A 21,129-nucleotide genomic window follows, 5' to 3' on the forward strand; every position below is an offset into this window, starting at 1 on the left:
TTTTTCCTGTTTTTCACCCCCTTTGCTCTTTTTCTTTCCCTGCCCAGCAGGACTGCAGATCCAAGCCCAGTTTGGTCACTGGTACAGAGCAGCTCTTCACTAATTCCACGCCTGGCCCTGTGCATCAGCCAGGGTTCTTTCTGTGCTCCATGAAACACTGTTTATATATAAAAAGAGATGCTCCAAATATGGCATTTACCCAACACAGAGCCTGAAGCCTCCTGCCAGGCCAACATAGCTGTTCTCCCCTGGTATTTGACCATCTCCCTGCTTGGCTCATGCTATTGATACCCATGGTATCAATAGCCTCTATCCACAGCAGCTTCCTGTCTCCCCACCTCCTAACACTTAGACATGTCTGCAAAGACAAGTTTAGTCGCTCCACTTCCCTATTCCTTCAAGTCTTTTCCATCAAACCCTGTTATTCACTGTCCTTCAGCATTTCCTAGAGAGCTGTTCCCAACATCTATCCCATTTGCATCACCCAGATAGACAATGTATTTATTTTTCCTTGTACAGCATGAATCACCCCCACCATGACACCCTCTTTACATGGAATCCCAGAATATCAGGGTTTGGATGAGATCTTAAAGCTCATCCCATTCCAGCCCCTGCCATGGGGAGAGACACCTTCCACTGTCCCAGGTTGCTCCAAGACCCATCCAACCTGGCCTTGGACATTTCCAGGGATCCAGGGGCAACCACAGCTGCTCTGGGCAACCTGTGCCAGGGCCTCACCACCCTCATAGCAATTTCTTCCAGTGTTCCATCTAAACCTGTTCTCAGTTTGAATCAATTCCCTCTTGTCCTGTCACTCCAGCTCCTGATGAAGATTTCCTCTCTGGCTTCCCTGTAGTCCCCTCAGATCCTGGAAGGCTGTTCTAAGATCTCCACACAACCCTCTTTTCTCCAGGCTGAAGCCTCAGTCTCCTCAGCCTGACTCCACAGGGGAGGTTTACACAGAGGTGTATCCACCCCTGGGTTTCTCCTGGCTCAGAGACAAGGCTTGGAGGGCAGCTCTGTTTACAAGTCCCACCAGCTCTGCTCCATTTGGAAAGGAAGGATCAAGATCAGTTGGATTCTCTGTGAGCAAGGGTCTCCAAGAACCAAGACGTGCTCACAGCGGTGTTGCCCCAGGGCTGCCTGGAATGAGGTGGGACACAGAGGGCCGGGTCTGAGCAGTCTCAGGACCAGGTAAGCTTGAAAACAGCTTTTATATGTTGGCTGCAGCAACATATTTGCATCCTGCACAGGCTATCACAACTCAGGCACATCCAGAGGAGATTCAGACTGGCTTTCATCCCAGTTCTACAGCAGAAATGCACTCAGCACTCAGCTGCAGCTTCCAGACTTCTCCAAGTCTATTCCAGAGGCTGAAGCATCACAAATATACTGGAGCCACTTCCCCTAACTTCCATCCTTAGAACAACTGTCTTACAAGGCAGGCAAGCCTGGGACCTGCACTGAACTGGGATTTCAAACCTATTCCAACAGTGAAATTGCCTCATTTGAAGGTGTTGGACAGCTCCAAGAACAAGCCTCAAGTGCCAGCCTCTGCTCTGGGCCTCTCCCAGATCAGGACAGGTCCCAGACATCTTGTCATCTCCAGGGTGACATGAGCAGAACCACAGATCCTTCTCTTATCAGCTGGTTCCACTCTGATCCCATGAGCCAAATTCCTTGGGCCGGGGGACTCCTTGCAGCCCAGCCAGAGCCCGGGTTTCTGGTTGCTTGCTCTGTTTTGGCTCCACATGGTTGCAGGGCAAGGCAGGGGGTCTTGGATCCCAGAGGGTTTTTCCCAGATATAACCCAGCTCACCAGGTCCAAAGCTATGGGATTGTGACACAATTGAAGAGCCTGAGATAAAACTTGAAGATAAAACTTCCCAAGCAAAGAGCTGGAACAAATGAAGTCATCCTGCTTAAGAAACCTAGGAGGAAGCTGAGAGTATGGAGCTGCAGAAGGGGCTGGAGGCAGAAAGGAGGGAGAGGAGGAGACAGGTTGATGATCTGGCCTCTCCCACTCTAGGAATGCACAGAAGCTGGCATATGGATCAAAAACACACTTGTGGGATGTTATTTTGTTTAACTTTGTCTAATTCTTGGATTTCTTAGTGGAAGAATGTTTTCATTGGAAGCTTCTGGAAAGCCACCATGTCTGGCAGCAGGACATCAAGCTCATCCATGTGAGAACACACCAAGCTCTGCTGAGTCCAACACTCAGTGCCAAATCAGGCCAAAAACTGACCCAAAACAGCCCCTAAATCTTCTAGTCAAACCTTGCCTCCTGCTCAGAGCTGCTGCTCAGCAACACAAGCCCCTTCTCAGCAGCACTTACATATTGCTCCAAGCAAGACCCAGCCTGAGGTCAGGACAGGCACAGCACACACCCTGTGGGAACGGGGTGAGCCATCAGGAATAAAGCACATTCCCTCCACCCCAAAACACTGCCTCTCTGCAATGCCACACCATCTGGTATTTGCAAGGTGCTCCCAGAGCAAAGGTAGGCTCTCCACATCCTCACCGTGAGGAAGCAGCAATTACCAGGAGCATCACTGCGTGGAGCCCACAGATGGCTGCAGGAATGTCCTTATCTGGTGGGAAGAATCTGGATGTGCCAGGGCATTAAGTGCCTCACTCCCCCAGCAGCAGCTGCATAGATTCCAGCTGCCAGGCTGGCTCCTTATCAGGCACTCTGTGACCCCAGTGGAGCTACTTGGATCCCTCACACCAGTTCTCAGAGCCCTTTTGCATATTTTAAACACATTTCTTTGGTTTCTTTCAATGGCTCCTCACTGAAACTCCTGTGCTGAGATCAAACAGCATCCTATGATAATCCACTGGCATCAGCAGGTATTTACCTGACAGACAGGGATTTCTCAAGCTGAATTCCTACAGCCTTGGGCACTCAAAATCCACGGGTCATTTGCACGTGTGTGGTGCTGAAAAAATACCTGATGTGAGGTACAAAACACTCCAAGGGCGCTGCTTCCCAACAGGATGGCATGAACACCCTTCATGTGCCAAGTGACAGTTTTAACACTGGACTGGCGACTTTTTCTCCCTAATGTTTTTAATCTTCCATTTCTTCAAAATGATTCCCATCCATCAGTTACCACAAAAATGTTTAAACTCGATGCCCGGACAGGAATTCCACCATTTTGGCGATATTTCCACTTGCCCCTGACAAACACCAGCTGACCTTTCCACGCTGTAGTTTAGAGCACACAACATGAGTCTTTCCACACAAAACAGCTGGAAGCCTTCTCAGATCCCAGCACAAAGGTTGTTGAACACTCTGGGGTGCTGATTCCAAGTGTCAAACTCCAGGGAAGAAAATAATTAAATAAAACATAGTCTTCATTCCCATCTTCTTTTGTCAGCCTTGCCCTTTGCTGCCAATCTGGACACAGCTGAAGTGGGAAACAAAGGACTCGAGGCTCAACAAGGAAAGTGTTTTGATCCTCCAAGGTGTCTTGAGTTACATGGAAAAACCACAGAGCAGCCGTTCTCTGAGTGCTGTTTTCCAGGTGGCCTTCACTTCCTGAACACCTCCACAGCTCTCAACCATCACTTCTGAAGCCCTGTCTGCTCTCAGCCTTCTCCCCTCCCCATGGTTTGATCCTTCTCTTCACTCCAGAGTGATCACTCCTCCATCTGCCCAAGAACTCTGCCCTCTGCCCATCCTACCCTGTCCTTCAGCTGGCTTCCCACCTAAGCCTCTAGCACTCAACACCTCTTACCTTTTACTCCTTTGTGCCTCATTTTTACTTCTGGCATTATGCTTCCAGGAAAACAAAACAAAAAAAACACAAAAAGCCCCCCCCCAAAACAAACAACAACAACAACAAAAACCTGGGAGCCAAAATCTTCCTGATTTCCTACTTCCTGTAACCACAGCTTTCTGTTCTTCATCTCTTGGCCTCACCTCCCAGCCATGCTCCATCCAACTCTCCCCAGGGTCACACTGAGACTTTTCCATGTACTTTAAGACTAAAAGTTACCAAAAATGTTCTCTTTCCAGGAAGTCTGTCTTTCCAATTTTCTACCCAAGTGACCTGCTCCTCAAGAGTTTCCCCAAAAGCCCATAGAGCGAAGATACAGCACATGCAGCAAAATCCCTGCAGGAAAACTATCTGCAGTCCCAGGTACAACAAATTCCTGCAGGGAATCTACTCAAGGTAGCTCTGCTATCAGCAGAATGCCTGTTGTAGAAGCATTGAATCATTAGGGTTGGACAAGATATCCAAGATTATTGAGTCCAACCTTTGACCACAGCCCATCATGCCCAACAAACTGTGTCATGAAGTGCCACATCCACCAGTGTTTCCTGTACACTTCCAGGGATGGTGGAAGTGCATGCCTGGGTGGAGCAGGTGGCAGCCTCATCCCTGTAGATGAACCCTGATTAACTGAAAGTAAATTTCCAAAATTAAGAGTTGTATCTGTGCCCTAACCTACACTGAACCACTTCCCAGTCTCTGTGGATGAAAGCAAGGGAGAAGCTGCCTAGGGAAGGGAAAGCTGATGTATTTCCTGCTCCCACAGCTCTGAGTGGAGCAGGTTCAGGTGCAGAACATCCCTGAGCCACGTCCAGCCCACACTGGTCAGATGTCACCTGTGACACTCCTGGGATGTGAGCAGAACTTGCACAATGCACATCCTGTGTGACTCCACCTCGGGCACATACGACAGGTGGATCATTTTCACCCTGGGCTGTTCTCCAACCTCACGTTTAGAGCTGTGATCTCTGCAGATCCTGTTGAAACACTGACCTGGATGTCAGGAACTGCCTCTGCTGACTTCAACACACACGTCACCATCAGGTCCTGTCACTGGTACCAGTTCCCCAGGTCAGAATGGAGAGACCACACACCCAAAGCCCTGCTGCTGTCCCCAAACTCAGCCACTCTAAATTCAACCAAACAAAACCAGTTTCAATTCTGTCAGGCAAGCACAGCCCATTAAAACATGCCCAAACTTGAGCCAGCAGGAAACTTTCCTTACAGGATAAAGCAAGGCTTGGGTCACTGGCCACAAGTAACAAACCCTGGAGAACAGACAGGAAAGCTCTGTCATTTTGAGGGACAAAGACCACAGAAGGCTCTGCCTTACGTGATGCTAATTAGAAAGGATTAATTTTCTTAGCAAGGTTCCCTCTGGAAAGAACAGAAGCTGCACATCTGCATGACCCAGCCAAATCCAGGTGCTCCTACTTGCACAGCAGTCTCCTGAAATGCTCCGATGGCTCCGGAGCCTGTCAGGGCAATGTCCCAGCCCTGCAGTTGCACAAACACTCGAGGCAGCGGGTGCTCAGCTGCAGATGGTGAGAGACAAAGGCAACTTCTCATGTCCCACACCGTGCTGAAGCACAACCCTCCCTGTGTGCCACCAGGCAGAGGATGCAGCCTACAGTTCCCCAGGAGAACTGGGAGCTATCCTGCAAGTAATTTTGATACATACAGAAAAAGCCTGAATCTATCACACATGTTGCTGAAAAAACATGTTCACTCCTCTTAAGCAATATTCAGCTCAAAACAACCCAGGTTGGAATGGATCTCTGGGTTAAGGAAGGCAGCAGGATAATACCTGAGGTGTCAGGGACCATTCCACAGGGAGGCAGGTAATCCACCTTCTCCTTCTGCCAACTCCAACCTAACCACCACCAACCCGCACAATCCACACACAGGGCAAGGTGAGGGACCAAGCTTTCACATTAGGTGTAATAGAAAAACATTCTTTACTCTGCAAGTGTCTTTACAAATATATATTTATATATTTAAGCCCATTTCAGGCCATAAAAGCCCATAAAAAACAACCAGTACCTTTTTGAACACGAGAAACTGCAGGGCAGAAGCCTGAGGTGACAGACTCCCACACAGGGGCTGCTCTGGCGCTTCTCTGAAGGCCTTTAGTTAGCACATAAAACCATCTCAAAAATCCTTTGATGTGAAAGAAGGGGCACCATTCTTACCCCACTTTCACCACTCTGTATGAGGTAACATGGGATCACTTTTACATCATCACTTTAGAAAGGAGATGTTGTAACCTGAAGACCAGCTTTTCCAAAGAACATTTGTGAGTGGGTTAAAAAGGCAAGATGTGTGGATCCAACCATAATGTGCTGTTGTCTCAAAATAGAAGAAGTTGATACTAAAAAGCTATTCCAGATACATACAAGTACAAACACTAGAGCTGGTCAGAAAGATTCAGTTTCAACTTTTTTTTTAAAAGCAGGGAAAATTTTCTGTAGTGTGGCTTTTCATTTCCCCTCTCCTCACTTTTCCACCAGTTCCATAAACCCTTCCGAAAAAATCACGTGTCTGTTGTCAGAGTGCAAAGTCCATCCAAATCTCGCGTTTCAGTTCACTATCTCTACACTTTACAAATCCTGATGGCAAACCAAAAGGTCTCAATTTAACTTAGCAAAAGTGATATCTAGAAAATATTCAACACCAAGAGGTCTTACAAAAAAACTTGAGACTACTAAGGCATTCTAAGGCACAGTGTTTTGGAAGAAGTGCTTTCTCCCTGTAGTGTTGCTTTATACACATCACGTGTGCGAGTCCGAGGGATGCATGGAGCTGCAGATGGAATGCCATGGCTTCTCCCAAACAGGGAATTCCATCTTCTGCTGCTGTTTCAGACGTAGGCTCCCAACGCTGCGTGAAATTCAGTGAGACATTGCACCAGCTGCTGAAACTTGGGTCTCTCCTCAGGATCTAGGGCCCAACAGCAGGCCATCACAGCAAACCTGCAACACAGAGGCACATGGAGCACAGGGGAATGGCAGCCAGGCCAGCACAGCCCCAGCCTGAAAGGCACAACAGAAGCTGCCACTGGGAAACTGGTGAGCAACCAGAGAGAGACAAGGAGCCTTGGATTTTATAGTTCATAATGCTGAACAGCCCCTTCCAAGGATGGGCACCTGGAATGATGAGCAAAGGGGTTGTCCCCAGAGGTCCTGGCTTGATTTAGGATATAACCCATGGCAATCCAGGAAGGAGCAGCACATAGTTCACTGGAAATTGCTCAACTGCTATAAAAGCATGGAATGGTTTGGGTCAGAAGGGACCTTGAAGATTACCCAGTCACATCCCCTGCCAGAGGGGGTGACACATTCCACTAGCCCAGGCTGCTCCAAACCCTGTCCAGCCTGGCCTGGAACACTGCCAGGGATGGGGCAGCCACAGCTTCTCTGGGCAACCTGTGCCAGGGCCTCACCACCCTCACAGGGAAGAATTTCTTCCCAAATCCCATCTAACCCTGCTCCCTGGCAGTGGGAAGCCATTCCCTGTGTCCTGTCACTCTGCCCCTGGTCTCAAGCCCCCTTCCAGTTCTCTCGGAGCCTGTTCAGGTACTGGAAGGGGCTCTAAGGTCTCCCTGGAGCCTTCTCTGGTCCATGCTGAACACTCCCGGACTGCCTCCAGAGCAGAAGGGGCTCCAGCCATCAGAATATCTCCATGGCCTCCTCTGCACTCACTCCATCAGCTCCACATCCCTCTGATGCTGGAGACCCCAGAGCCAGGGTTCCACGAGCAATGTTTACCCCAGGGTTTGTCTGACAGGCAGAATAAACCCGCAGGGAAAGGCAGTCCTGTCTCTCTCCCTTTGGGCACCAAACACAACGCAGCACATTTCTCCTCCCCCTGCAGAGGCACTCACAGTTCATCGGGGCAGTTGATGGGCTGAGCTATTCGATAGCCATCCTTTAAATAAGCTGCCATCTCGAAGGGGTCGATGTCCACGTATGGGGTCTGGCCCAGGGTCATCAGCTCCCACAGCGTCACCCCGAAGGCCCACTGCAAAGGAACACAGCAGGCATCAACAAAACACCCCCAGAGCTCCTCCTGCCAGGCCACAAAGACAGCTGGAAGGAAGAGCACACACAGTGAGAAAGCTTTACATAAATGCTCTACAGAACTAAATTCAATGTGTCTTGAGCTGGGCTAATTAAGAATCACAGAACTGGTGTTAAATAGCCCAGAGCAGCTGTGGCTGCCCCATCCCTGGAAGTGTCCATGGTCACGCTGGATGGGGCTTGGAGCAACCTGGGACAGTGGAAGGTGCCCGTGGCAGGAATAGGATCCAGATGGCCTTAAGATCCCTCCCATCCCACACCAACCTGTGATCCTACAAGCTTGAACTAAACTTAAAATCTTACTGCACTAAGATATCAGTGCAAAAAATCATGCATTTTTAAACCTGACATTACAGAACACCTAAATCTAAACAATACTGAACACTGAATGATCGTCTAGTATAAAACCGTTTGGGTTTTTTTTACATTTTACTGCTTCAAAATGTCTCAAAAATCCTCAAAAAAAGTCTGCAAACTTCAAAGGATCAGAAAGGCAAACTGAATGAAATTATAATTTTTTGATTATACACAATAATCTGTGTATTTGGAGAGTATGCTCAGGAATAGGACTCAGGAAAAAAAAGAGATTTCATCTCAGTAAACCTGACAGCTGGATCAGCACTCAACACGTTCAGCCAGCAACTCTTGCCAGAAAGAGCTTAAAGTGATGAAAAATCCATCAGTTAATCCACACACAAGCCAAGTACAAGGAAAATGATTTATTATCTGGTATCGAGAGACCCAGAAGACCAAACAGAGATAGGGCTAATACTGCACGCTCGTGAGTCACAACTCAAGTTACAAATTATCATTCATTTAAAAGGGGCAGAATCCTGCAAGGCTCACACGATTCTTGTTTTAAACAAGAGAAATCCCACCATGTTCTTGATCCAAGCCTTAGGGAAGGGATATTTTCATGTGGGAAGGGCAGAGAAGGGCAGGGGCGCAGATGTGGCCCCACTCCAAACAGCCACCAAAGGAAATAAAGCCCCTTTTTACCTGCAGTGGAGAGGAGTGCTGAGGGACAAGGGGTGGCCATGAAGATAAGACAGAGAGTGATTCCACACACTCTGGGAACACAGCTGTTCTAATTCCATAGGCAGCTGCATAAAAATGGCACAGAGAGATGCAGAGCCTCATACCCAACAGCAGGAAAACCACAGAATTAGGATTCAGCAGGAATCTATGGTTTGTTTTCCTACACTCTGGCTGACTGATAGAGCTGTTGGCAGGGGAGCAACACATTATTGGGAAAGTTTCAAGCCAGCGAACACATTTGAAAGAAAGTCATCCAAAAAGCAAGCCTGGAACACGTCCCATGGCATCTCTGCAGACACAAATGCTGTTTGTACCACACTTCATCACCCTTTCCCTGTTACATGCAAGGGATCACTGGGTTTGTTCCTACCAAACCCACAAAAACATCTGACATCAGCTTTTTGTGAAAGGAGTCCAGGTAGATGCAAAGCTGATATTTAGGGCACACGGTGTTTTCTACACCCAGAAAAACTGTTCACTTTTGAACTCTACAGAACCCATATGGCCACGTGTCTGCAGCTAGAACTGTGTTAAAAGGTGGGTGGCATTTGTCTCTAAGCAATGAAAAAAGGACTTCTGGCTTAAAATGGGCTGGTAGAGATGCTGAATTGCACTGGAGTTTTCAAAAATGGTTACAATATTGAGATTTACTCATCCTAATAAAATTCCACATCTCACTGCCACTGTTACATAAGCTTTGATTTCCCAGTCCTCACAAACAGCGAATGCTTTCACGTTCCAGATTTTTTAAAAAAAGTAAAAATAAAAAACCCCACCACTTAATTGAGTTCATTTAGCTCTCTAAAAACATGCTTTTACAGGCAACTTCCATTTCCTCTTCTGTCTTCAAGTTTGGTATAACGCAAACCCCCAGTGTGTTTTCCAATGAATACACATGCAGAGCACAACTGGCACCTTCCCTTCCTTCCTTCTTTTTCTTGTTGTTTATATGGCTGCAGCACTAGTACAGAGACCACGGAAGGAAAAAACAACCAGAACTTCTCTGAAGTTTCCCAAACTGGCACCAGACCACTATCCCAGATGGGATGCATCCGAGGGCACTGAGGGAACAGGCTGAGGTCACTGCAACACTGCTCTTATCTCTGAAAGGTCACCTCAGCTGGGAGAGGTTCCTGACCACTGGAATGGAGGCAGCCTCTGGAAGAGCTGGGATGCAGCTATGGGCCACACAGTCCAACACCAGCTCCTGCTAATGGTAGGGAGTTCATTATCCTGGAACTCACTCCTGTGTGTGTGAAGCACACGGACATCTGGGAACAGCCAGTGGGGATTTATGAAGGGAACCTGTGCCTGGCCAGATCTTTGCTGAGCAGACAGAGGGTGAGCAGTGCATGTCCACCTTTACTTCCAGAGGGTGGTGGGGCAATGAACAGGATCCCAGGGAATGGGCACGGCCCCAAGGCTGCCAGAGCTCCAGGAGCATTTGGACAATGCTCCCAGGGACAGAGTGGGATTGCTGGGATGTCCTGTGCAGGGCCAGGAGCTGGACTGGATGATCCTTGTGGGTCCCTTCCAACTTGGGATACTTTATGAAAAGCAGACTAGTCCCAAAGCAGCTCCCTGAATTTGACTGTGCTCCCTGCCAGCACTCCCAAGGGAACAGGGAACAAGGTGCACTTTGCTGTGCCCCTGAACCATCTGCCACGAGCAGCTGATGAGGGAGTGGGAGCAGAGATGCTGCTCTGAACAAGCCACTGTTACCTATCCAGTGCCATGATCCTCTGCCTCCAGCTCTGGGGTCCCCAACAGCAGAGGGACGTTGGAGTTGCTGGAGTGAGTCCAGAGGAGGCCACAGAGATGCTCCAAGGGCTGGAGCCCCTCTGCTCTGCAGCCAGGCTGGGAGAACTGGAGGGGTTCACTTGGAGAAGGGGAGGCTCTAGGGAAACATCAAGCACCTTCCAGTGCATAAAGGAGCCCCAGGAGTGCTGGAGAGGGACTTTGGACAAGGGATGGAAGGATAGGACAAGGGGAATGGCTTCCCAGAGGGAAGAAATAGATGGGATATTGGGAAGAAATTCCTCCCTATGAGGGTGGTGAGGTCCTGGCACAGGGTGCCCAGCAGCAGCTGTGGCTGCCCCATCCCTGGAAGTGTTCCAGGCCAGGCTTGGAGCAACCTGGGACAATGGAAGGTGTCCCAATCCATGGCAGGGGGTGGAACTAAATAGGCTTTAAGGTCCCTCCCAACCCAAATCATTCTGGGATTCAGTGATTCTCCAACAGCTGAAAAAAGATAAAAATGTCAACAAAACACAAAAAACCTCCTCACCACATCACTAGCACTGGAGAATTCGTTGTTCACCAGGCTCTCCAGAGCCATCCAGCGGACTGGTCTGTTCTCGTTGTCCCCCAGGCAGTGGTAGTCCATGGGGAACAGGTCCCGGGACAGCGCGTTGTCCGTGATCTTCACCTGCAGCGCGTCATCGATGCTGGGGCACAGAGAAGAGCAGCCTTCAGCAACCCCAGCAGCACAGCCCCACAGCAAACAAACAGCCCCACAGCAAACAAACAGCCCCACAGCAAACAAACAGCCCCACAGCAAACAAACAGCCCCACAGCAAACAGCCCCACAGCAAACAAACAGCCCCACAGCAAACAGCCCCACAGCAAACAGCCCCACAGCAAACAGCCCCACAGCAAACAGCCCCACAGCAAACAGCCCCACAGCAAACAGCCCCACAGCAAACAGCTCTGCTCAGCCCACACTCAGCATCTACCCAGGGACTGCTAACCCACGTCTCGAGCACTGGCACTCTCCTGCATCAGGACACACTCACTCCGTGATTAGCAAATATTATCACAGCACTAATTTATTCTGTGCCAACTGATAAGCACTAGAAAAATCAGCAGGCTTGATTAAATAAAACCAAACATTTACAAGTGCAAAAAAATACTGTTAAAGCAAACAAGTAACTGCCTCAAGTTACTCCTGCTCTTTCAGAGATCCCCTATCAGAGCAATTGAACACCCTGTAGCTCTAGTACCTCTGTGGCAATAATGAGGCAAAGATCTAAGCAAAGCAGGAGTCAGTCATATCTTTAAGAAACCAGTACTCTTTGTGGTACCAAAAGCACATCTCTGATCAAGCCATCTGCTGAAAAACTGTTTATTCACTCCACAAGAGATATTGATGCTTGTCAGAAATCGGGTACTAAGGGAAACTTACTTTAATCAAGAAAAGATGACTCAAAACAGCACAGAGAACTTGCCCTCTCTGGGATGTGATTCAAACTCTTTGAACTTAAAACTGTGTGTAATAAAGTTCAGTGTTCTCATAAACAGCTGACTTCAGAATATGGCAAAGATGTTGGCTTCAACATTGTGTGACAAAAGTACAGAAGGAACATTGGGTTGGGGGGTTGTTTTTGTCGTCTTCTTATTTTGCCAATTATTTCTTTATTTTGGTGAAAATAATTAAATATAAATGCTCTGTGTGTTTCCCTCTTTACTAGGTCATACATTTCTTTATTTATTTTATTTCTATGTACTTTCAAGTCAGTTCCTTATCCTCAAAATTTACACACCAGGAAATTTCCTTTAAGAGTTTAGAGAAATTCCTAGAAGACCTATTTGAAAACAAATTCAATCCAAAGGGCAATTCCCCAGCGACTGGAGAGCCCTGAGTTGTGTAATCCTCATGTCCACTGTAACTGGACCTGGCTGTGCCATGGGCACATGAGACCAAAAAGCATTTCCTGCCTTAAACTTGCCAAGATCACTGGAATCCTGGCTCCTTTCCCAAAATCAGGAGTCTGATGCACTTCCCAGCCTTCCACCACCCAGAGCAAACCTGGGGAACAAAGAGGGGCAGGTGGAACCAAGTCCTTCAGGGGACCTTGGCTACTTGCACCTCTTTCTCTTTCCAGTCCATGACAGGGGATGGGATTAAATGGGCTTTAAGGTCCCTCCAAACCCAAATCATTCTCCAATATGAAAAAGAAATAAAAATATACTCTCAGATATAAAGTTCCAGGTGATGTCCCTGATGTTTGTGATCTCTGTCTCCTGTGGTCCTACTTCCTACTCAGTTTGCTCAGCAGTGAGGAAAAGCAATAGAAATTAGGAACACAATCTGTCAGGAGCCCCATCACACTGAGCATCCTTTCGGGGCACAGGAACAGAGATGGTGGTCACTGAGTGATTGGGTTCCTACAAGGCCACCCAACACCTCCATCTCTGCATTTTGGAGTGTATTCCAGCCTGAAGAGGTCTCAAACCCCTCTCTGGCACTCTTGCCATTCCAGAGCACTTGTATCTATCCATCATTTGGCAACTAAGAAAACTATCAGTGAACAAACTCTTTAACACAGATTTTAGGGAGGCAAAAATGAAGAAAACCAACTTCCAACAAAAATCTATCTATCAATAACCTGTTGAAGATATTCCAAGTTTTTATTAAAGTTGAAGGGAAGCTTTAATTCTTTCCAAGCCTTTGAAAAAGTGATAGACAAGCCCAGTTGAAGCATTTACAGAGAGAATGTTCTGTGTCCTTTAAAACCATGATTCCTGGTTCCCCTTGCTTTGGAGGAAAACAACTTCACTGACTACACCAGCGAGCTCAAACCTGCATTTTGAAGGCGAGCTCAGGCTGAGTGCAGGGAGCTGCAGAGGGGATAGTACTTACACACAGTTCCTTGCAGCCAGGTCTTTGTGGATGACCTCTCTTCTGGCCAGGTAGCTCATCCCACAGGCGATCTGGATGGCCATATGGACCAGATCCTGCTGGGAAATGGCCTGCAAGAGCCCAGAGCAGCAGCCATCAGCCCCTTCAGCCCCTTTTTATTTATTTTATTTCTGTGCACTTCCAAGTCAGTTCCTTATCCTCAAAATTTACACACCGGGAAATTTCCTTTAAGAGTTTAGAATTCCTAGAAGACCCGTTTGAAAACAAATTCAATCCAAAGGGCAATTCCCCAGGGTAACCTGCAGGGTTACCAGGCTTGCTGTGTCCCAGTGGCCCCTCCCCTTCTAGTCCCCACAGTCACAACCACTACGGACACTCATGATGGGGCCTTGCTCTAAATTTTAACTTCTTTTTTTGACATGCCAAGTGCCTCACTCTTTGTACCTACTTTTCATTTGACTGGAAGTGGACATAGGCAAAAATGGTCCATTTTACCCCTCTTCCCACACTTTTTTCACTTTGTTTCTCTGGAAACCAGCTCATTTCCAGGCAGCAGCACAGTCAAAATCCTTGTTGCTCTCCAAAACCAGTATCAAAGGCTGTTGCTTCAGCTCCTTTTGCAACTTCACAGTCCCATCATGATTAAAATCTTGCATGTATTTATAGCTTGAGATACCAAAAGTAGTATCAGTAAATCTCAAATTTCTCCATACACGATTTCCCTTAATTCACAATTTTCTCCAATTGTTGATAGAATTTTAGGATGCACTGATTAAGCTCCTACCCTAATGAGAGGTGACCCAGCCTCCTGCCCTCTGAACACCCAGGATAAACAGCCAGGAATGCTTTCCCTGGTGGGAATCAGGGCAAACACTTGCTGGGGAGTCACCTCTGCAGTTCTCCTGCCATCCCACTCAAAGGGAGAGTGCCACAACCACTCCTCTGGTGGCACAAACTGAGGTGCCCGAGGAAATGGAGATTTAATGGGCACAAAGTCCCATGTGCCCGAGGGTACCTGAGGATTGTTGGCCTCCACCAATTTGCACTGTCGCAGGAAGAGTTTAAGGTTCCCCCAGTTCATGTAGGGCAGCAGCACCATTGGTTTCTCTCCCTCCTCTATACAGACATGAGTGATAGGCAGCAGATTCCTGGAAGACAGAGAAATTCCAAATGTTATGGAACTGACATTTGATAAAAACACCTTTGATTCCTAAACACAGTAATAAAATTAATTCAACATGGAAGAAAACCATTTAATCTTGTATTAGGAATTGCAGAGTACAACATGTCCAAATAACTAAAACCCTAGACAGTACATCTTTTCATAAACGAAATATTTGACTACTTTCCTGTTATGAAGAACCCTCCAAATGTTTTCACTTGGTCCAAGAGGGCTGACACAAACTGTTGTGAATTCAGGTTACCATTCATACACAGAAGTGCTATATCCTAAAGTGGAGGTGTAGCATTCTAAATCAACTACAGATATAAAATATATACTTCCATTACAGCAGTTTAACATAAAAAAGAACATCATGTTTGAGCTGCTGCAAACTGACAGAAGATTTTAGTTCTGAATCAGCCACTTTAAGGGCCTTTCCAAGCCTTTTGTGATTCAGATAAACCCCACACTGCAGTGTCTCTGCCCATCTTCCTTAGAAGATACATAAAATACTACAAATATCAATATGTAAATTCATAGAAACTCAAACCAAACTGGATACAGTTTCAAGTTCCACTAATCACTTTTTAAAATATCTGTATTTTCCATTGAAAACCATTAGTCAAAGTCACCAATGACTTACAACTGGTTTTAATTTTGAATTTTCTTACTCTTTCCTGAAAATTTCTCACAGCCAGGTGTCACATCCATAAGCTCTAGAGACCCATGAAAGCCCCAGCTTTATGGGCAGAGTTGGGAAGAAAAGCTTTTTCAACTTTTTTTTTGAAGTTTCACTTATAAAAGGGAGGAAACAGTTCATTTGGGATGATGAGAGCAGGGCAGGTTCATTTTGTTTCTATTTTAGATATGTTTCACCAAGAACCTGCTGGTCCTGTATTTTAGGCAAGGCCTTTATTATATAAGGCTGGGAAAGCTGGGAATGTCCAGTCTGGAGAAGGATCCAGGGAGAGCTCAGAGCCCCTTCCAGTGCCTAAAGGGGCTCCAGGAGAGCTGGAGAGGGATTTTGGACAAGGGCCTGGAGTGACAGCACAAGGGGAAATGGCTTCCCACTGCCAGACAGGGATAGATGGGATCTTGGGAAGAAATCCTTCCCTGGGAGGGAGGTGAGGCCCTGGCATGGGTTGCCCAGAGAAGCTGTGGCTGCCCCAACCCTGGCAGTGTCCAAGACCAGGCTGGATGGGGCTTGCAGCAACCTGGGCTAATGGAAGGTGTCCCTGCCCACGACAGAAATGAGCTTTAAGGTCCCTCCCCACCCAAACCACCCTGGCAATCCATGATTCTACAGAAGTGTTGCTGAATTCCCCACAAAGAGCTCCCCAGGGAGCTTTAGCCCAGGTACTTCCACCTCACAATGACATGGGTTTGTCACCAGCCCTGCCTGCCCTACCTGTGGTGAAGCCCTCTGAGTTTACAGCTTTCCGTCAGCATCATTGTCACCTGCACCTCTGAGGCTTGATCTGAGGGAAAAAGGAACCACATATAAACTTTGGAAACAAATCAACATATTAATTAAAATTCAGTCCAGATTTGCGAGTCACTTGAGGTCATTTGAGCACGAACAAAACTTGTTTGCCTCCTTTCTTAAAATGGCACTTACAAAAAGCCCCAAAGCTCAAGGCCAAGTTCTGAGGCTCATTTCTGCTTAAAGGAGTGGGGTGAAGCCCAGAAAGGAAATCAAGCACATTCCAGGTGCTGACAGGCTGTGGCTCTGCACTTCCTGACAGCTTCTGGGCAGGCACAAGCCGGCTGCACTGGGCAGTGTGGCCCCATCCTGCACAGCACTGGTGCCCGTGGAAGCAGGGGGATGTGCTCTGAGGACACTGCTTTGCTGCTGAGTTACCACTCCAGGTACAGTTGTGTTTACTGCCACATGGCTGGAGGCTGTTTATGTCTAGATTTACTCATCTCTGCTGTCTGCTTGACACGCTTGGTAACCTTAGAACTGTTTGCTGTTCTCACCCCCACCTTTAAAAATGAATAAATAAATAAAACCACTGCTGCCAGCTAAAATTCAGGCACCTGTGATAACTCCAGTAGCCCTCAGCAATCAGAGCATCCACTGGACAGAAGCACAAGTGGTGCCTGGAACGCCTTTCCCATTGCTGTTTTTGTACTTGGGGCTTTTTTCACCCTTTGGTGGCAAGAACCTCCAGGGAAGCTTAAGGAGACGTCAATGAGAGCTCTCCCAATCCCACCCTCCTCACACCTGGGAGCATTTTCTGTGTCTCCCTCGTGCTGGGACTAGTTCTGGCAGGGAGCTGGCACAGGAGAGCCCAGCACAGCCCAAGGAGCTCTCCTGGCTGCACCAGGAGGAATTTGCATGTTGTGGATGAGTCAAGCCAAGGTTTTACTGCCCTGGGAGGAAGAATAGGCAAGAAATCCTCTGCTCTTTTCCCTCCTCCAAGGTCTGATCCTGCTCCCTGTACAGCCCTGACACCCTCTCCTAACTGAGCCTGAGCCCTGCAAAAGAAAACGTGACTGGCTGAGTGAAGAGTGATGGGAGCACTCTAGAGAAGCTCAGAGGTGCGACGAAATTAGTGACAATTATGGCTGTGGTATATTATGGGATGCATCAGCCAGTGCTTTTGGCCCCCTCACTACAAGAACATCGAGGAGCTGGGAGTGTGTCCAGGGAAGGGAATGGAGCTGGGGAAGGGGCTGGAGCACCAGGAGCGGCTGAGGGAGCTGGGAAAGGGGCTCAGCCTGGAGAAAAGGAGGCTCAGAGGGAACCTTCTGGCTCTGCACAACTCCCTGACAGTAGGGGACAGCTGGGGGGGTTGAGGAATAGGGACAGAAGGAGAGGAAACAGCCTCGAGTTGCACCAGGGGAGGTTTAAGTTGGATATTGGGGAATATTTACTGGCAGAGAGGATGGTCAGACAATGGACCAGGCTGCCTGGGGCAGTGCTTGAGGATTTAAATCTGGAGGGAATCAGAGCTGTGTGGACGTGGCATGTGAGGACATAGGTCAGTGGTGATCTTGGCAGTGCTGGGGGAATGGTTGGACTCGATGGTCTTGGAGGGTTTTTCCAACACAAACAAATCTATGATTCCCTTCTATTCGATAACAAATCTGTATGTGGGGATGGTACGAACAGGTTCTTGCAGTGCAGGAGACACTGCAGCCATGGCCAGCTGAAGTCTCTGGGCTGCTCTCCAACAGAAGCATGAGAAAGAGAAGGTCCTACCCCTGTGGGCTGGACACTTCATGAATTTGATTGTGTATGAGACAGATGCAAAAATCTTGGAAAGAGGAAAGAAAAACCAAGATCCTACATTAAAATGAAGTTACACAGCCCTGAATGACTGAGTCAGACAGTTCTAAAAGCCAGAATTACAAATGGAGGTGGAAACAGATTCTGAGAAGTCAGAGGAGCAGGTTACCTGTACAGACCTTCAGGTGTAAAAGCAGTAATTAATTACAGGGCCCAAAGACCTCAACCTCTTCACCCAGCACACAACGATGGGAGGAAAGAGATTCCTGGGTGTGAGTTTAAGCTGATTAACTCCTCACACACTCTCTGGCCTTGTGCTTGCTGAACTGGTTTGCTTTTAATTATAAGTGCCACCAAGCAATAATTGGAAGCTTTAAATCACATTGTTTAAGAGTGGATTTAAAATCTCCAGAACGAGTCAGGCTGGTTTGGACAATGCACCCATTAATCTCCTGCTGGTGACTCTTCTGCCGGTGCCTTTCCCTTTCCAGCACTCAGGGAGGTTTCCAGCAGGTCACTGTGACGTTCTGTTGTTTTCTCTCCACATTATAGTGCTTGAGCACCCAAAAAGGACGATTGACTCCCAGGCAAGTATATACGGAAACTGAAATCTTATCTTGTGAAACAGTCCCACCATCCATATTGTGTTTGCTTATCAATATTATTTCCTTGTTTTCTACACGGAAAAAACTTACCCAACACTAACAAATTCAACAGACCCAGAACAAACAATAGTGTTCGAGGCTAATCCTCCTTCAGTTGAGACCAGTGCCAATTTAGAACCACCACATAATTTGATTATTGTGGGTTTGAACTAGACATAATTCAAAACACAATATTAATCACCACTTCTTGGAGTGATTCTTGTCAAAAAGGGGAAAAGAACACAAAATACTGCTACTGTAACAGTCCCCACTGCAATCAGGCTTCCTTTTAAGGCCATTTTCATCACTTACAAAGGAAAAAGTTCAGTTAAACAAACTTTGTCACATTTAGTAGACTATAACCACTTTTGAGCAACCAACACACAAGTCTTCACAGACCAGGATGAAGACGATTTTGGCAATATTACATTTTTTGTTGTAAGGACCTGGTAAATCTGACCATCCTGTACTGAAAACCTTTAAAATCAATCCAGCAAACCCACAATTTCTAGTTTTGGTAAGAGAAACAGAGTCCCAGAGCCACACCAATGACAGCTGTGCCACAGCAATCTCAGCTTGCTGAGATGTTTTTTCAAGGACATACTGAGATGAATCCTACACATTTCATCTTCCTGCCTGGGCCAATGTATAATCCCAAATTCCCCAAACTGTGTCAATCCTTGAGTGCTACATGTAAGCACACACACATTTTGTTTTCTTCTCAGAGGTGTTTGTGCAGCCTCTCAAACAAAACAGGGGAAGGATCCTGTCAAACCCACGGGATGCCCACAGGCTTTTGCAGCTCCTTTTGTCTGCCCTGGATCCGTAAAGATGTTGGATGCGAGCACAGCCACACACACAGCGCACAGGGGAGAGGGGAGGAAAGCCTCCCCCAGAGCCAGAAATGTCATCAGCTACTTGGAGACACAACTGAGGAGGTCACAGGCTCCTATTTATTAAATCTGGGCAACAGGAACAGCCCTGAATTTAAGTTGAGCGCTCCAGGGCAAGGCAGCAAGGGCTCGTTGCAAAACTTCCTCAAAGCCCTGAAAAAAGCTAAACTGAGGTATTACCATTATTTGTGATTAAGAACGTGTCAGTGCTCAGCCATGAATGGAGCTGCAGTTGGATAGTCATGGGGAGCAGCCAGGTTTTCATGAGGTGATCATGCACCAACCAACAGCTGAGAAACCAAAGAGCAGCAGCTTCAGATGAGTTCAGAGGAAGATTTAACACCCAGATATATTCCAGATGCTCTGTTAGGCCCAAAAAGGTCCAACTTTCAGAAGGTGGTTAGAACCAAGACTGAGATGGATGTAAATGAATCCCAGAGAGGAAGATGCTCTCCAAACCCTGGTTTTACCCAAAAGCCTGGCTGTGAAAGCCTGCCCTGAGGCCCAGGACAAGAACAAGGCAGGATTTCAAGCTCTGCTGAAGCTGCAGGTTTATCTCCTGATATCATAGGATTTGTATGGAGCCAGGCACAATGGGGCTCTTGGCACTGCTGATTTTACAGAAGAGGATGATCCCTCTGTGCTGGGATGTGCTGGGGCCCTGCCTGGTTCATGGGGAGAAAAACCACCTACTCCGTTTTTACCAAATTCTTAAAATCCAGATGCAAAAATGCATTTTAAAATCTTTGTTCTTTATCATTCATTGATCACATGAGTAATCAGGTGAAAAGATCTTGGGAAGTTCCTGTGATGACTCTAAATTGAAGGAAATTGCCTGCTCTGAGACCAGGCACTCATCAGCTGCAAGGCACCAGGCTCTGTCTCACCAGGAAAAGTCACTCCACACCCCAAAGGACGTAGCAGAGATGAAAAGCAGCAATTACCTGGATATTGCAGTGGGGAGCCAATTAGGTGGATGTTTTCATGAGTCACTTTGTAAGTCAGACCTCCCAGAACCTCAAAACAGCAAAGCACAGCTAAGTAGGATCACAGAATCCTTTCGGTTAGAAAAGCCCTCCAAGATCATCAAGGCAAATCATTCCTCCAGCACTGCCAAAGCCACTCCTAATCCATGTCCCCAAGTGTCACATCCACACATCTGAAATCCCTGCAGGGATGGGGACTCCATCACTGCCCTGGGCAGATGTGCCAGGGCTGGGCAGCCCTTTCTGGGAAGAAATTTTCCATGATATCCAACCTAAACTTCCCCTGGGGCAACTTGAGGCAATTTCTGGTCCTGTCCCTTGTTCCCTGGGAGAACAGACTGACACCCACCTCACCACAACCCCCTCTCAGGCAGCATCACAATTGAAAACACTTCTGATTGTAGAATGGTCACTGAAATCTGTTTCTTCAGAAGACAAAGCAGAACCTGAAAATCCATGTAACCACAGGTCTCAAAATTGAACTGAGTCACATTTGAACCCTCTCACAGCCTGCTGCAGGTACAGTAACAGCAGATTGTCTCAGCACTCCTGGCAGAAGCAGCTCTGCAAATGCTACAGCCAAGAGCTCCAAGGCTTCTTATGAATGTTTCCAACAGCAATATTTAAGATGTTTTACCTGCAGCTTTTCTCATTTTTTCCCATAATTTG

The 21,129-nt window shown here is 47.4% G+C and overlaps 1 protein-coding gene across 2 annotated transcripts in view; it reads right to left on the minus strand.

The window, feature by feature from the left end:
* Positions 1-5,722: 5,722 nt before the first annotated feature.
* Positions 5,723-21,129, minus strand: part of RYK (receptor like tyrosine kinase) — a 55,283-nt gene continuing 39,876 nt past the window's right edge. For both annotated transcript variants that reach the window (XM_063408234.1, XM_063408233.1), the window contains exons 10-15: positions 16,111-16,180; positions 14,556-14,688; positions 13,541-13,650; positions 11,186-11,345; positions 7,665-7,801; positions 5,723-6,753 (exon numbers count right to left, since the gene is read on the minus strand). In XM_063408234.1, the coding sequence (XP_063264304.1) occupies positions 6,642-6,753; positions 7,665-7,801; positions 11,186-11,345; positions 13,541-13,650; positions 14,556-14,688; positions 16,111-16,180 (722 nt within the window). In that variant the 3' untranslated portion in view covers positions 5,723-6,641. The remainder of the gene's footprint in view (positions 6,754-7,664; positions 7,802-11,185; positions 11,346-13,540; positions 13,651-14,555; positions 14,689-16,110; positions 16,181-21,129) is intronic.

The sequence above is a fragment of the Prinia subflava genome, chromosome 11 (genome assembly GCF_021018805.1).
Source record: "Prinia subflava isolate CZ2003 ecotype Zambia chromosome 11, Cam_Psub_1.2, whole genome shotgun sequence".
Taxonomy (NCBI): Eukaryota; Metazoa; Chordata; class Aves; order Passeriformes; family Cisticolidae; genus Prinia; species Prinia subflava.